Here is a 17,670-nt window from a genome sequence, read left to right on the forward strand (position 1 = left end):
TGGCCCGCAGCAGAATCGGATCGCATGGGTGTTCACACCATGCGATCCGAGTTTGCAGATCGCACTGCGATATGCGAACTGATCTGGGGGTGTCATTAACATTTCACTGACACTCCCAGCAGTTCGCATAGGGCAGTGTGAACTGCCGCCGGGAGGCATGCGATGCGGGAACCCGCCGCGGATTCGTGGCGTTCCCGCATCGCTCCAGTGTGAACCCAGCCTAATAAGCGATCATTTTTCTGATCGCTGTATTAGTGTCACAGGTGACGCTAGTTAGGCAGGTAGGTATTTAGGTTCGCCGCAGCTTTTTATAGCGCCAGGGACCCCCATATACTACCGCATAAAGCCCCCTGATTGCCCCCTAGTTAACCCTTTCACCAGTGATCACCATATAACTGTTACAGGTGACGCTGGTTGGTTAGTTATTTTTTTATAGTTTCAGGGCACCCATTTATTACCTAATAAAGGTTTAACCCCCTGATCACCCGGCGGGTGTCATTTGTGACTGTAATAACTGTTAGGGCAGTTAGGGTTAGCCCCCTTTAGTTCTAAGGTACCCCCCTAACCCCCCCAATAAAGGTTTAACCCCGTGATCACCCCCCGTAGCCAGTGTCACTAAGGCTGGGTTCACATTGCAGCGGTTTATGAGAACGGATGTGATTCGCACCGCACTGCAGTGCAAATCACATCCGATCTCTGTGCGATTTGAGTTCAGCCATACAGATAGTATGGCTGAATTTGCGTCGCACCCGCCGCAACCCGCCGCAAACTCGCACGGGACCCTTTTTTGGTCCGCAGCAGAATCGGATCGCATGGGTGTTCACACCATGCGATCCGAGTTTGCAGATCGCACTGCGATTTGCGAACTGATCTGGGGGTGTCATTAACATTTCACTGACACTCCCAGCAGTTCGCATAGGGCAGTGTGAACTGCCGCCGGGAGGCATGCGATGCGGGAACCCGCAGCGGATTCGTGGCGTTCCCGCATCGCTCCAGTGTGAACCCAGCCTAATAAGCGATCGTTTTTCTGATCGCTGTATTAGTGTCACAGGTGACGCTAGTTAGGCAGGTAGGTATTTAGGTTCGCCGCCGCTTTTTATAGCGCCAGGGACCCCCATATACTACCGCATAAAGCCCCCTGATTGCCCCCTAGTTAACCCTTTCACCAGTGATCACCATATAACTGTTACAGGTGATGCTGGTTGGTTAGTTATTTTTTTATAGTTTCAGGGCACCCGCCATTTATTACCTAGTCTCACTAGTGTACCCCTAAATTTAGGGGTGTCTACTTTCCAAAATGGGGTCATTTGTGGGGGGGGGGGGGGTTTGTGCCATCTTGGCATTTTATGGCCTTCAAAACTGTAACGCCCTTAGAAAGCCTGAAGGCGGTGCTTGGTTTCCGGGGCCCCGTACGCGGCTAGGCTCCCAAAAAGTCCCACATATGTGGTATCCCCGTACTCAGGAGAAGCAGCAGAATTTATTTTGGGGTGTCATTTCACATATGCCCATGGCATGCGTGAGCAATATATCATTTAGTGACAACTTTGTGAAAAAAAAAAAAAAAAAAGTTTGTAATTTTCCTGCAACTTGTGGCAAAATATAAAATATTCCATGGACTCAACATGCCTCTCAGCAAATAGCTTGGGGTGTCTACTTTCTAAAATGGGGTCATTTGTGGGGGTTTTGTGCCATCTTGGCATTTTATGGCCTTCAAAACTGTAATAGGTAGTGAGAAGTGAACTCAAAAATTTACGCCCTGAAGGCGGTTTTTTTGTCATTATTCAATCGCTTGAGGCAAAAAAAAAAAATATTCAATGGGCTCAACATGCCTCTTATCAATTTCCTTAGGGGGTCTACTTTCCAAAATGGGGTAATTTGGGGGGGTTTTGTACTGCCCTGCCATTTTAGCACCTCAAGAAATGAGATAGGCAGTCGTAAACTAAAAGCTGCGTAAATTCCAGAAAACGTACCTTAGTTTGTAGATGTGACAACTTTTGCGCAAACCAATAAATATACAATTATTGACTTTTTTTTTACCAAAGACATGTGGCTGAATACATTTTGGCCTAAATGTATGACTAAAATTGAGTTTATTGGATTTTTCTAATAACAAAAAGTAGAAAATATCATTTTTTTTTCAAAATTTGCGGTCTTTTTACGTTTATATCGCAAAAAATAAAAATCGCAGAGGCAATCAAATACCATCAAAAGAAAGCTCTATTTGTGGGAAGAAAAGGACGCAAATTTTGTTTGGGTACAACATTGCATGACCGCGCAATTACCAGTTAAAGCAGCGCAGTGCCAAATTGTAAAAAGACCTCTGGTCATTGACCAGCAAAATGGTCCGGTCTGAAAGTGGTTAAAAAGAGACAAATGATGGGAAAAGGTGCACATCTGACAGATGTACGGCATATGCTTATTATTTTGCCTTGGCATACACTTTAACCACTTGACCTCCAGAAGGTTTTAACCCTTCATGACCATGGCATTTCTTGCCTTTCAGCACTATGCTGCTTTAACTGGCAATTGCCTGGTCATGCGATTTGTCGCACAAATAGAGCTTTCTTTTGATATTTGATCACCACTGGAAAAAAAAAAATATATATATTTTCTACTTTCGGTTATAGCATATATTCAATAAATTAAAATAATTAAAAAAAAAAAAAAATGTAGGTTAAAATGTATTCTGCTACATGTCTTTGGAAAAATATGAGACGGTACTGATAGGCTGAACTGGTGGGCACTAGGGGTGCAACGGATCAAAAAACTCACAGATCAGATTATTTTTCAGATCAGCAAATAATTGAATTTGCAAAAACCTGTGAAAATTTCACCGCCATATAGTCCCCACTGTAATATCCACAATCTCCCCCACTGTAATATTGGCTGAGCATGGCTGGGTACAGCTGAGCATGGCTAGGTATTGCAGAGCATGGCTGCATATGGCAGAGTATTGGCAGGGTATGGCAGAGTATTGGCAGGGTATGGGCAGAGTACTGCAGAATATTGGCAGGGTATTGCAGAGTAGGCTGTCAAAGAGCAACGCTGTGGGCACTACAGATGTAGCCCACAGCGCTGCTTCCATCCAATCTCTCCCCTCTCACTGTACAGATCAGTACAGAGAGGGGAGAGAGGAACCGATGTCATGACATGACGCCGGTTTGTTTACAAGTGATCGCTCCATCATTTGACTGAGCGATCACATTGTAAATGGCCTGGGTGTAGAAAGATGGCCGCCGCTTTGGAGCTAGGCCGAAGCCACAGCCTTTCCTAAGGCCATGACCATGGAGCGTTCCGCGGATCAAAGCGTGTGCTGATCCAAGCGGGGTGACCCGTTCGGATCATGGATCGGTGACAATCCGTTGCACCCCTAGTGGGCACTGATGAGGCAGCACTTACTGGTACTGATGAGGAGGCACTAATATGCAGCACATATGGGCACTGACAGGTGGCACTGATGAGTACTGATAGGCGGCACTGATGGGCATTGATGGGCAGCACTGATAGGTGGCATTGATTGCCAGCATTGACTGGCATCGCTAATGGGCACTGATTGGTGGGCACTGTTTTTTTAACACTTTTATTTTACTATTGTAATCAGGGAACTGATGATCATGTTCCCCTGTGAGGAGATGCCGCTGATCGGCTCTCCTCGCCACACACTCTGTCAGTGTGAGGAGAAGAGCGCCGATTACCGGCACTTCCTTGTTTACATGTGACAGGCTGTGATTGGACACAGCCGATCACATGTTTAAAGAGCCGAGGACTCCACAGCTTGGGGTCGCGCCGTGTCCTAGCAACACAGCTCGGCCACAATCGCTGCACTGCACACCCCCGCGGAAACTATGGTATATATATTGGAACTTACACAGCTTTCACACTATACTGGTAATGGCGGTGATCAGCGACTTATGCCCTGTACACACGGTCGGACATTCCGACGACAAAATCAGTCAGATCTTTTCTGACAGATTTTGGCCCAAACTTGTCTTGCATACACAGGGTCACACAAAGTTGTCGGAAAATCCGATCGTTCAGAACGAGATGACATACAACACGTACGATGGGTCTATAAAAAGGTCAGTAGCCAATAGCTCTCATCACATAATTTATTCTGAGAATGAGCGACACCTTGTGCATTGGAATTGTCTACACACGATCGGAATTTAAACAATCGGATTTTGTTGTCGGAAAATTTTAGATCCAGATCTCAAACTTGTCTGATATTCCGATGGAGCCCACACACAATTAGAATTTGACAACATGATCCGATGGAAAAAAAAAAAAAACTTACAAGATCTGAAGAGTTAAAAAGCACGTCATCGTTATTAATGTTCCGGCGAGGTAAGAAGGTCCCGGGTGTATATTAGTTTCTCATAGCTGTTCACTGTATGTACTGTACAGTCCCAGTGTCACCAGCAAGGAAATATCATAAGCCCCGCAGTTTACACTAAGCCAGCGGACAAACACATTTGTTGGAGACAGTGGAAGATGGAGCTCCCAGAAGTGACGTCAGTGGCGAGGGACGGCAACCAGCGTGGACCGCAAGCCGGAAGTAGTCATCAAGAAGGGACCTGTTTCGGAAACAAGGAACCAACCAGACGTTACGAAACTTGTGCCTTCTTGATGACTACTTCCGGATTGCGGCCCACGCTGATTGTCGTTCCTTGTCGCTGAAGTCACTTCCGGGAGCTCAGTCTATCGCTGTCTCCAACAAATGTGTTTGTCCGCCGGGTATCCACGCTCACGGGGGTCATGGTGCGCACGCGCCAGCAAAACACTTCTTAAAGGGCAATGTACAGGTACGTTAATCTGCCTGTACGTGCCCTTCTGCCAACGTATATCAAGGTGAAGCTTTACTTTGCAAAGAATATACAATTGCAAGAAGAATATAAAACAGCATTTTTGTTTGCACATGATTGGATGATGGAAGTCAGTAGAGCTTCTGCTCATTTACAAAGTCTGGAGCAACTGAACTTGCAAAGTGGAATTGCAAAGTGCACAGTCTATTTTCCTTTGGTAAAACAGCCCCATTGATTTTTTTTCCCCCAGAGAACCAATGCCTTGACCCCAAAAGCTTGCCCACACACTGAGTAGGGAAAGAGCTCCTGGGAGATTTAGTCCTGGGAGTGTGCCTATGTCAACAGTAACGGACTTCCCATTTTATAAGCTGATAACGTCACGTGGAGTAATAACAGGAAAAAGGCAAAAAAATAAATAATGCTGGAGAATACTCTATAGGCATAGAGAAAGTTTTTTTTCCCAAAACCTGTCTAATCCCTGGACATGCACTTTAAATGATTTAGCAACCATTACAGAATACTTACCTATTGTAGCTACACATGACACTGTAGGTCCCAGCTTCAATGCAAGCCTGAAACTGAGGCAAAAATGTCATTCTCCAGTCTCTTTCCTCCACCTGTTGATATTGAAACCATAGTAATCAGCAGAGGAAAACAAGACAGAAGACACAAATGAAATATTGTAAATATCTATAAAACAAATTTGATTTATACTTTTAGAAAGACAGAAAAGAAAAAAATCTTTTTTTTTTTTTTTTTTTTTTTTTTGTTTAACAACCAAACCTCCCCTAGAATGTATTTCTCTGAAGGACTCCAGCAGCAATATCTCATAACTGGAGTTTACCATTTTGCCCTCCTGCTCATCTTTAAATCCAGAATAGTACTGCTTAAAAAAAATAAAAAAGAATAGTAACTGAGGCCAATACTAAAAGTGAACCTGTCAGCATGCAGTCACTTGTATCCAAAAGCTAGTTTCTTGAACTTTGCTGCTTTTCTTATCCCTGGCCACAGCATGGATTCAGCTGCTTGGATGGGTTGAAAATTCAAGTTAGACTTACCGGTAACTTGTTTTCCAATAGTCTTTTTTTCAGGACAGCACCCAAAAGATCATGGCTCCTCCTCCCGCAGGAAACACCTCAATCAAATCTTTATCAGGAGGCATCCACGTTGCTTCCATCAGTTTGCAGAGAACCTCCAGCCCTGGCTGCAACACATAAGTGACAGTTATAACATAGTATTACAGCAACAGAATAAAAGGGCGGGTTACTGCTGTCCTAAAAGACTATTGGAAAACAAGTTACAAATCTAACTTGACTTTACCCAAAACGTCTTTCAGGACAGCACCAGAGAGGAAAATCAAGACTTACCTAATTTAGGGTGGGACAACAGCCTGTAAGACTTTCCTTCTGAAAGCCTGGTCCCCAGCCATCAGCAGGTCTAACCTATAATGATGGGCAAAGGTTGTCAGACTCGTCCATGTAGCTGCCTTACAGATTTGTTCGGGGGTGTCACCAGCTTTTTCTGCCCAACTCACCGCCAAATTTCTTGTAGAATGAGCCTGAATACCAACTGGACTATCCTGGCCTGTAAGTGAATAGGCCTCTGAGATGACCACTCTCAACCATCTGGCAATGGTTCCTCTGGTAGCTTGTCTTCCTTTTCTACCACCAGCAAATGAAACAAATAATGCGTCTGAACGCCTAATGTCCTTAGTAACTTCCAGGTAATTTAAGACTGCTCTTAACATCCACGGAATGGAATTAGTCTTCCTTTTTACCCGACCGATTAGAGCAAAACGTACTGAAAAAAAAAAACCCTCCACGATTGACAAGGCTTGCACCTCACTAATTCGTCGAGCTGTCGTTATAGCCACAAAAAAAAAAAAAAAAAACGGAGTTAGACTTAGGCCGCGTACACACGCGCGGACTGTTGGCCCAACTTTGTCCGTCCAACAGTTTGAGCGAACAGTCCGCTCAAACTTAGCATGGACGGACATGGCCACACACGACGAACGAACAGTTTGCTGAAACCGTGCGCGATGACGTGAACGGCACGTACGACGGGACGCAAAATACGACGTCCTATACACTGCATTATAACTTTCGGCTTGAAAATCCTTTCTGAGCATGCGCGGAACTTAGTTTGACGAACAAGCCTACACACGGGCGGACTGTTCGTTGAAACAAGGTTTCAGCGGACAGTTTTTCGGAATTTCCGTAAAACCTTGTCCGTCCAACTGTCCGCTGAAACTGTCCGCTGAAAGCCCACACACGAGCGGACTGTCCGCCCAAACACTGTTCAGCGGACAAGGTTGGGCCAACAGTCCGCGCGTGTGTACGCGGCCTTACTGGTAACTTTTTCTAGGATCCTTCCAGGACAGCCTCAGATATAGGGCTTCTCCCTCTGGGACAGGAAACACGTCATCCCAATCAAATAAAAGGGTGGTCCTCCAGGCCCTCCTCAGTTTTACTCCAAGAACCGCCGGAAGGCTCTGAAAGACATAACACACTAACGACCATGTTAGTACACATCCTCGCCACTAGTCAAACGAAACAACTTTGGGTGGCAAAATCAGGCTGTCCTGGAAGACTCCTAGAAAAAGAGTTACCAGTAAGTCTAACTCCGGTTTTCTCATATCGTCTTCCAGGACAGCCTCTGAGATGATAAGGAAGGAGCTCACCTTGTTAGGGCGGGTCCACTGCCTGGAGGACCTTACGTCCAAAAGTCTGTTCCTTATCAGACAATAAATCCAGACGTAGAAAAGATGTAGCTGGATAGCCGCACTCCAAATTATTCAACTTTATTTCAAAAATGTAATTAAAATCATAGCACCTAGGCTGGCAAACAGACTAACTGCACAGCCGCTGACATGTTTCACACCGAACACGGTGCTTAGTCATAGCTAATGAGCAGAATATACATACAGAGCTATATACACACACACACACAAGCAATTAGACAAATGAATAAAATATGTGTATGACAAGATAGCAATTAAGGAAACACCCCGTGGGTTACGAATCAAAAAATTCCCTACGTTTGATCAGCACAATGATAAGTACAAAACTGACTGGACCAATGCTTTGTCTGACTGCTCTTTTAAACTTATCCAGATCATTATTGACTCAAGGACTGAGGAACTCGCCCGATTACAGGACGATATTTCTGTCATCCAACAGAGCTTGACACCTTTACAACAACATAAGGACATTACTGGTTTAGACACCCGTCTAAACAAAAACCTGGATAGATTGGAAAAAAGTGTCATCTCTGGAAAAAATGACAAGCTTGCTAGAGATCATATGGATTATGAAAATAGCAATGTGTATATATGGAAGAAATCTACCTATCCAAAGCGTTCCCGTAAACATCACTCACAGAAACGGGTCAGTTTCTCCGATTTGGATAACGACAGTATGAATGACAACATGGCGGCCACCGCTACCGCTTCCGATTCCTCTCCGGATCCACCTGACCGGTCAACAAATGTTAAGCATCAGCTGGGTGTCATTAAAACACCCTGTTTAAACGTGGGTGCACAGAGTTCCACCAAAAGGAAAAAGTTGAAACCTTCAAGAAAACAAGAAGGGGCGGCCAAAGACACAGATGGAGCAACCAAAGATCGTTACAAACTGAGAGATCGGTTCCGGAAATAGTATCAAACGTGGTGAATTTGTCAAGCACTGTCCTGAATTCTGCTGAAATATCGCGGTTGTCTAAAGGACTGAATTTTTGTCCAGATAGGCATTTTGATTTATTCGGGACAGTTTTAGATATGAATAAATTTGTGCGTTCTCTCACCTTGAAAAAGCATTATTTTGGTGGTACTGATGATGGGTCAGCTGTGGATTCTGGAGATTGCGATCCTGCGACCGCTGACATTATGGGTGAGTCTTGTTCCCCTCCTTCTAGCTTTTCTGATCAATGTGCTCTTTGCGATTTGGAAGATTTGGCTATTGAGTCTGCACCTGCCCCTATGGAGATGTTGGGTGGTCGCACTACCATCCCTTTTCGATTAAGGTCAGACTTCTACCCGATTGGCTCCAGGGGCAAGGACATGGACCTTTTTCAAAAGCTAGTGGAGAAAGACCTGACTCATCTGGCTTGCGGTCGCAGAAGTCGCTCCAGACCCAATAATTTATCTAGTGTTGAAAAAGAGGCTCTTACCCATCTGAGTGCCAACAAATGTATTGTGATAAAAAATGCCGATAAGGGGGGCTCTGTTGTAGTGCTAGATTCATGTACGTATAGGGATGAAGCAATCCGCCAACTGTCGGATGACAAAACTTATTTAAAGTTAAAGGGGGATCCTACGTCCACCTTTAGGAAGGATCTTAATGCACTTTTGGATAGAGCAGTCACAGCAGGCATTTTCACTCAAGTTGAGAGAGATATGTTTATCCCTGATGCCCCGATTATGCCCATTTTTCATCATTTACCCAAGCTGCACAAGGGTTGTCAACCCTTGTCAGGTAGACCTATAGTGGCAGGCATTGGGTCACTGAATGAGCGCTTGGGGGAGTGGGTTGATTACCAGTTACAGCCACTGGTTTCTGATTTACCCGGTTTTTTGAGAGATACTAAGCAGCTTTTGTCTGATATTCAACCTATGAAATGGGATTTGGATTTTGTGTGGATTACTTGTGATGTGGCTAGCCTTTATTCATCTATCCCCCACTCTCTAGGGATTCAGGCCGTAGCCTTTTTTCTTAGACATCATAGCCAACACTCCTTGGTGCACCAAGAGTTTGTTTTATGTTGTTTAGAGTATTTATTAACTCACAATTTTTTTATGTTCGACGGGGACTACTATCTCCAGAAGTGCGGGGCCTCGATGGGCGCTAAATTCTCCCCCTCCCTTGCTAATTTGTACATGGGTTGGTGGGAGAGGTCCCGCATTTTTGGCGCTGGTTGTCCCCATCGCTCTGAGATTAAGTTTTTCCGTCGCTATATAGACGACTTAATCTTTGTGTGTACCAGGAGTGTTGGTGAATTAGATGAATGGCTTCTGTATCTTAATGACAACACCCTCAATCTTAAATTTACAGGTGTTATGGACCCTAAACAAATTGAATTTCTAGATGTTGTTCTGATGGGTGAGGGGGAATCTATTTCCTCCAAACTTTTCAGGAAGCCTTCTGCTGGTAATGCCTTGTTAAGGGCTGATTCAGGCCATCCAAGGCATACCATTAAGGGCATCCCTGTGGGACAGTTTTTGAGGTTAAAACGGGTATGTAGTGATGAATCATCTTTTTTGAAAGAAGCCTCTGCTATGAAAAAGCGTTTCATAGAAAGAGGTTATTCAGCCCCTGTACTTGATAGGGCGTTCAATATAGCCCTTAATACGGATAGATGTCATCTCCTTCGTGATAAGGTCAAGAATGGAGATGGGAGAAGGCGGGTAACTGACAAATCCTTAAAAATTCCGGTGTTTTCCACGCCTTATAGTTTAGAGTTTAGTAAAATTAAAGGGATCGTGGAGAAATATTTACCTATTCTCTACAACGATCCTGTCTATGCTCAAATTCTATCTAAGGGTATTAGATCAGTCTCCCGCAGGGCCCCAACTATTGGTGGCATGTTGTCTCCCAGCCTCTATTCGAGCAGCATTCAACGCCCCAATTGGTTACAGTTTAAAGGATCGTTTCGATGTGGGGGCAATAATTGTCCATGTTGCCCCCACATTTTACGAGGCGATATCATCCTTTCTAGGTCTCTAAATAAGGATTTTAAAGCCATGGCCTTTATTAACTGTAACACTAAATTTGTTATTTACGTGATTACGTGTGAACAATGTTGCATACAGTATGTTGGACGCACAACACGAAGACTGAGAGACAGATTATATGACCACCTCTATGACATTTCCAAAAACCACCCCACTAATGTGGCGAAGCATTGGAATCTTTGCCATGATAAGGATGTCAGTGGCTTACGCATTCAGGGGGTGGAGAAAGTCACTTTATCTAAAAGAGGGGGTGATAGGTTTAGTCTTTTATGCAAAAGGGAGGTTTATTGGATATTCCATCTCCATACGAGGCAGCCTAAGGGCCTTAACTTTGAGTGGGACATTTCATTCTTTTATGAGTGAATTTTCCACATATTGATTGCCCAGTATTTACTAAGCCAATATGTATGGCTCCCATTTCACTGGTTGTCGGTCTGGTGCTGACAGGTTTTTTCATCTGGTTCTGCTGGGCTCATTTTAATATGTTTCTGCCAGAGTTTATTCACCATTTTCCATTTATTATAATTGCTTTACATTGAGGACAGGCCAATTATTCGATTGAAACTGTTTTTTGAATAGGGCTGCATGCATATATTGCGGCATTTTTCTCTGCAATGTTTATGAATATCAGTATTTTTTATGTTAACTAATATCCTATTAGACACGTTTGTCATTCGTTTGATAATCACACAGCTAATATATTATGTTGGGTGTGTGATCAATCAACAGGGTTTTTGTATCAGCTTCTTATACCTGTCGGTATAGTGATATTCGCATTGAACCTGCCCTTGGTTTTAGAACATTCGATATCGATCGTTCATTTGGTCTATTCCTATATTTATATTTACTTTTATTTTTGATATCTATGCATTGTATCATAGGAGACGACCTAAGCAGACACATCCAATAATGCAATATTTGCAATCTTTTTATTATGAAACCTTTTTTGGGATGTGTCATTTTTAGGGAATATTTTTTGTGTGTTTTTCTCTGGTGGGTTTGACATTCAATGAGCCCATGTATTGGCATTGCACACACATTGAGAGTTTGTTTCTTTCTCTCCCTTTTTTTTTTTGTGTGTCTGCCAATGCGTGTGAAAAAATATATAACATTTTTTTACATACAAAATGAAAAATGTTTTTACTTGTCATTTTTTATTTCTTTAGGTTACACCTATACCTCTTCACCTAAGGATAAGATTTATCATGTCATTCATTTATTACCATTATGTATGCTTTCAATGTGTCAGCTTGATTTTGGTGTTTTAGGGGAAAAAGTATTTTTCCTTTCATTCATTTAAATGTTAATCTTTAGGGTCCTTTCACACGGGGCGGATCAGTTCTGATCCGCCCCGTGGATGTCCGTTTGCTCAGCGGGGATCACTCCGCCGATCCCCGCTGAGCAGGGAGATGACAGGTCTGTCTCTGCACACTGCGCAGGGACGGACCTGTCACAGCGCCGCTCTCCCCTATGGGAGATCGGATGACGACGGACCGCAGTGCCCGTCGTCATCCGATCCGATCCGCAGACGGATGGAAAAATAGCTTTTTCCTCCGTCACACTTTTTCGGATCGGAGCGGGTCGGATGTCAGCGGACATGTCACCGCTGACATCCGACGCTCCATAGAGCTCTATGGAGCACCCGTTCAGGTCTGCCTGAAAAACTGACAGGCGGGCCTGAACGGCACGTTGGTGTGAAAGAGGCCTAAGACTTTGGATGTTCACAGGTGTTTCCTTAATTGCTATCTTGTCATACACATATTTTATTCATTTGTCTAATTGCTTGTGTGTGTGTGTATATAGCTCTGTATGTATATTCTGCTCATTAGCTATGACTAAGCACCGTGTTCGGTGTGAAACATGTCAGCGGCTGTGCAGTTAGTCTGTTTGCCAGCCTAGATGCTATGATTTTAATTACATTTTTGAAATAAAGTTGAATAATTTGGAGTGCGGCTATCCAGCTACATCTTTTCTACTTCAGTTCCTGTTGCAAACAGAGCCAGCACCCTGTGGGATTGTGGAGACAGCTGTTTTGGGAGAGGTCATTACCTTAGAGCAGTAATTCTTTGAATAAATCCAGACGGTAATGTCTTGCAAAAGTAGAAATGCTGGACCAAGTTGCTGCCTTGCAGATCTCCTCTGGAGAGGCTGACGTGGAAACCACCCTGGTAGAGTGTGCCTTAACTGAGGGAGCCTGTTTCCCCTCTAATTCATAGCCCTTAACTATCACCATTCTTATCCACCTGGCGATGGACGATTTGGACGCCTTGCAGCCCTTGCGAGTGCCCGAAAAATTAACAAAAGTGAGTCTGACTTCCTGAAGTCCCTAGCGGCTTCCAAAAAAACTAAGCGGCTTCTTCTGACATCTAACAAACTCCAAGATCCCACCTCCTCTCTGTCTGAGGTTGAAAAAAAACGTTGGCAAAATAATGTCCTGTGTCCTATGAAAAGTGGACACAACTTTAGGGATAAAACTAGGGTCAGTCTTAAGCACTACCCTGTCCTATAAAATTAACAAAAATGGGTCTCTGATCGAGAGCGCTTGCAGATCAATCACCCTTGTGGCAGAGGTGATCGCTGTCAGTACAATCCATTTAAGGGATGCCTTCTCTAAGGGTTCGAAAGGATCTCGGGTCAAAGACCTAAGAACCAAGGATAAATCCCAGGTAGGACAGGTCTTCATCTTCACAGGCCTGGATCTAGCCAGAGCTTTGAAGAAGTTCTTGACAAAAGATATTCTGCTGGAGAGAGGACTGAAGAAAAACACTTAAGGCCGCCACCTGTACCTTTAGGGTGCTGATAGAAAGGCCCAGCTCTACCCCCGCCTGCAGAAAATCTAGGACTGCCGGGACCCCAGGATGTCCAACTCCCTGTTCTCGCAACCAGTTAAACCTTTTCCCTATCTTGGCGTAAATCGCTCTAGTTACTGGTTTACGGCATTCTAACAGGGTCTTAACCGCTCTCTTTGAGAAACCTTGTGATCTTAAGATCTGTTCCTCAGATACCAGGCCGCAAGCTTGAGTCTCTCTTTCTGAGGATGCAGAATGGGCCCCTGGGAAAGCAAATCCACCCTGACCAGAAGTAACAGCGGAGGATGAACGCCCAACCTCTTTATACTGGCAAACCAGGGCCTCCTTGGCCAAAAAGGAGCCACTAAAATGAGGTCCATAGCTTCCAACCGGAACTTCTGCAGAACCTCCGCCACCATCCTTACAGGAGGGAAGGCATAACACAGGCTGAATTGCCATGGATTGGCAAAGGCGTCTATCCCCCTGGCCTGATCCTGTGGGTGAATGGAAAAAAACTGTCACCTTCCTGTTTCTATAGCGTTCCAAACCGCCAGAAGCTCCTTCTGGTTTGAGGAACGACCTGCCTCCATTTTCGACCAGGTTCCTTGGGCTAAGATTCCCTCTAGGTGGGCACCCCAACCAAACGCACTGGCATCGGTCGTGACCACCACCGTGGCCTGTGGGGATCAGGGAAGACCCTTGCGCAGGTTGACCTGGGCCCGCCACCACCACAGAGACCTCCCGACGGCAGAAGATAGGGGCATAACCTGATCCAGGCTCTGCTCCCTGCCGTCCCAATAATGGAGCATAAGTCATAAGGCGCTGATGATGCCTTGCCCAGGCCGCCGCTGAAAAACATGATGTCATCAACCCCAGGACTCTCATGACCTCTCTGATCTGGGCTTCCCGACCTGATGGAAGCTGGGCTACCGCCTGCTCTAGCTTCTTGATCTTCTCTGCCGGAAGAAACACTCTCATCTCCACTGAAGAGATCCTGCACCCTAGATACAGGACTTCCTGTGAGGGGGGTCAACTGGGATTTTTCCTGGTTGATCAGCCACCCCAGTGGAAAACCAATGCCTCCTGCACGTCTTTCTCCAGCTGTTGGGCTGACTGAGCTATAAACAGTAGATCGTCCAGATATGGAATCACTGTTATAGCCCTGAGCCTTAACGGGGCCAGCGCCTCTGCCAGTACCTTTGTAAAGATCCTTGGTGAGGCCGAGAGCCCGAAAGGAAGAGCTCGAAACTGGAGGTGCACCACTCCCATGTTCGTCTGCACTGCTAACCTGAGACCTCTGGGAGTCCGGATGAATCGGGATATGCAAATATGCATCCCTGGGGTCCACGGTGGCCATGTGACAACCTCGAAACAGAAACTTGGTTACCGAGAAGATTGACTCCATCCGGAACCGTTTGTATTTTATGAACCTGTTCAAGGGGCGGAGATTCAGGATCAACCTGAATTTCCCCGAAGGCTTCTTTACCACGAACATGTGGGAGTAAACCCCCAAGCTTTGTTCCTCCAGAGGTACCTGTACCAGTACTTCTTGGTCTCCCAGAAGAAGACCCAGGGCCTTCGCCTTCTCTTTGTCCCTTGGTAACCTGGCTACCTGAAAATTCGGGAGGGGAACTGAACCAAACTCCAACCTGTAGCCGTTCCTTATTACATCTCGTATGAACAGACTTTCGGTTGAAGAGACCCATTGTGGAAGGAACTTCCCCAGCCTTCCCCCCCACTGGGACACAGGAGTCACTGGGTTTTAGAGGAGGGTTGAGGAGGATTGAATAAGATTCCTCATCTGCCCCTCCCCTTGTGACCCGACCAATGCTTTTTGGGGCGAACCTCCCTTTTCTGCAGGTTCTGCTGCCTAGAGCCTCGACAAAAAAAATGCTTTCCTTCAGCCTTCTTTTTCTTCTCTGGGAAAGCTTTCTTCTTATCCTGCGTGCGCTCTAACGCCTCTTGCAGGCCAGGTCCGAACAAGTGGTCCTCGGAAAAAGGTAATACGCACAGTTTCAATTTCGAAGCTGCATCCCCTGTTCAGGTCTTAAGCCATACGGCCCTTCTGGCTGCGTTCACTAACGCAGCGGATCTAGCGGCTAACTTGGCTGACTCCGCTGCCTTGAACAGTAGCGGAAAGGACTTCAACAGTTGTTGCCTGGAAGTTCCCGCAGAAATATGTGACTGCAACTGTGTAAGCCAACACTCAGTTTCTGGCCACACAGGTAGCTGCTAGGGCTGGTTTAAGCCCAATCGAAGAGGCATCCAAGGCCCTCTTAAGCAGCACGTCTCCCCTCTTATCCATGGGGTCCCTGAGTGAACCCATATCATCAAAAGCCAAATCCGTCTTTTTAGAGACTTTAGCCAAGGGGGCATCAAGCTTGGAAACCTTGTTCCAGGGATGCACCGCATCCGTCTCAAAAGGGAACCTCCTTTTTAGGCTGCCTGAAAAAAACGGCCTCTTTTCCGGTTGTTCCCACTCCAGCAGAATCGTCTCAATCAGCGATTTATGAACGGGGAATACCCTGTCTTTCAGTACGCACAAACCCCGATACATCATGTCGTGCTTTGAACGTTGGACCTGTTCTTCCCTGATCTCCAGCGTGTCATATATTGCCTTAAGGAGGTCACCCACTTTGTCCAAAGATAACTTGTATCTGGACGATCTAGCGGACTCTTCCTCCCCCTCTGACTCAGAAGTAGACTCTGTCCTAGAGGAGGCTAGCGACCTTGGTACCCTCTCCTTATCCACCTCTTCCTCCTGACTCAGCTCAGACAAGGAAGGCATGCTCACGGTCCTGGGTAAGGAGACAGAAGGACCCTGCATCCTATCCATCATACTCTTAAATGACTGGAAAGTGGATGCAATCTCATCCTTCATGGATGTCAAAACTTTGTGACAGGCTGCCACCGAGTCCTCCTTAACAAGGCTACTGACATAATCCGGGCAAAGCGGCTTCTCCCAACGAACGGCACATTTCCTTCTGGGCAAAGGTATCTGGGCTCTGTCCTGTTTGACCTAAAAAACAAAGAAAAACAGGGTCCCATTAGAATAACACCCCTGACCCACACCATTGTGCTTCTAGGGTCTGCCTAGGAAGTGCCCCTCTCACCAGCAGGTTCCCCACCCCGGGAGGGTACTATGGTGAAAGTGACCCCTCAACCCCCCCAGTGTAAGTCCTGGTCTGCCCTCACCAAGCTTACCTGGGAGGTGCTGGAGCTTGCCGAACCGGAGTCCACCTGCACAACTGCGCCCTCCATGGTTCCTGTGTTTTACTCAGTCTACCCGAGTCCTTACACTGCTCCAGGCAGCCCTGTAGCCACACCGCTGCGCCCAGAGGACTGGAACAGGTCCCGCGGCGCCCCCTGATGATGCGATTCCGGCGGAAGTGTGTCTCTCACACTTCCGAATGCTGGAACGCAAAAACTCTGCCCACTCACGCCGTTTGTTTCTTACGACCGCACCGCCCGCCATCCGACCGTCCAGGTACGAGCGGTTAGCGAGATAGTGGGGGAGATTGCCGCACATCGGGGTCCTGTTTTCTCCAAACATTTCATGGCAGCGGGGACTGATAGCTACCCTCTCCTCCCTCTGAACGGACCGAGGGGTGTTATGGGCAAGGTCCACCAGGTGCTCCCCCAGGACATCCCCTGAGAAAAAGTTCCGATGTGCTCCTTCCCATCCGGCAGGAAACACAAAAAATTGCGGAGGGCCTGGAGGACCAGGGCCAGATTAAGAACATCATGGGCCTGGTGCTGAGGATTTTGGTGGGTCCTTTTATAAACATTAAATAAATAAATATGCAAACAATTTTTTTTTATAACAAATTTAATTAAAGATAGAGAGGCAGGAAGAGAGAGAGAGAGAGAGGCAGGAAGAGAGAGAGAGAGAGAGGCAGGAAGAGAGAGAGAGAGAGAGGCAGGAAGAGAGAGAGAGAGAGAGGCAGGAAGAGAGAGAGAGAGAGAGAGAGAGAGAGAGAGAGAGAGAGAGAGAGAGAGAGAGAGAGAGAGAGAGAGAGAGAGAGAGAGAGAGAGAGAGAGAGAGAGAGAGAGAGAGAGAGAGAATGCACATGAGTGGGAATGACATAAAACGCAGCCCAGCCAAGGCAAGTGACCAAAGGCACAGAACCCAGAAGGAAGACCGGGTGAAGATGGAAGTGCCACGGCCCCGCCGGATTGATCACAGCACTGGAGGGCTCAGTCTGACAATTTATGTGTGCATACTTGTACATTATGGCATAACCTACCCCAGGGCCTCTAAAAAGTAGTAATGTTAGAAAAGTTTACTACTAATATCACAGGAGCCTCTCATGGGGCCTCTTACTGACCCTGTGGCCCTTGGGCAGTGCCT

General features: G+C 46.0%; 1 protein-coding gene across 2 annotated transcripts in view; it reads right to left on the reverse strand.

Annotated features, from left to right (window-relative positions):
- LOC143982734 (uncharacterized) overlaps positions 1–17,670 on the reverse strand; it is a 111,872-nt gene that overhangs the window by 25,067 nt on the left and 69,135 nt on the right. For both annotated transcript variants that reach the window (XM_077481705.1, XM_077481707.1), the window contains exon 6: positions 5,328–5,419. In XM_077481705.1, coding sequence (XP_077337831.1) covers positions 5,328–5,419 — 92 coding nt within the window. The remainder of the gene's footprint in view (positions 1–5,327; positions 5,420–17,670) is intronic.

This window comes from Lithobates pipiens, unplaced genomic scaffold (genome assembly GCF_037356315.1).
Source record: "Lithobates pipiens isolate NorthernLeopardFrog02 unplaced genomic scaffold, aLitPip1_a1.2 Scaffold_16, whole genome shotgun sequence".
NCBI lineage: Eukaryota > Metazoa > Chordata > Amphibia > Anura > Ranidae > Lithobates > Lithobates pipiens.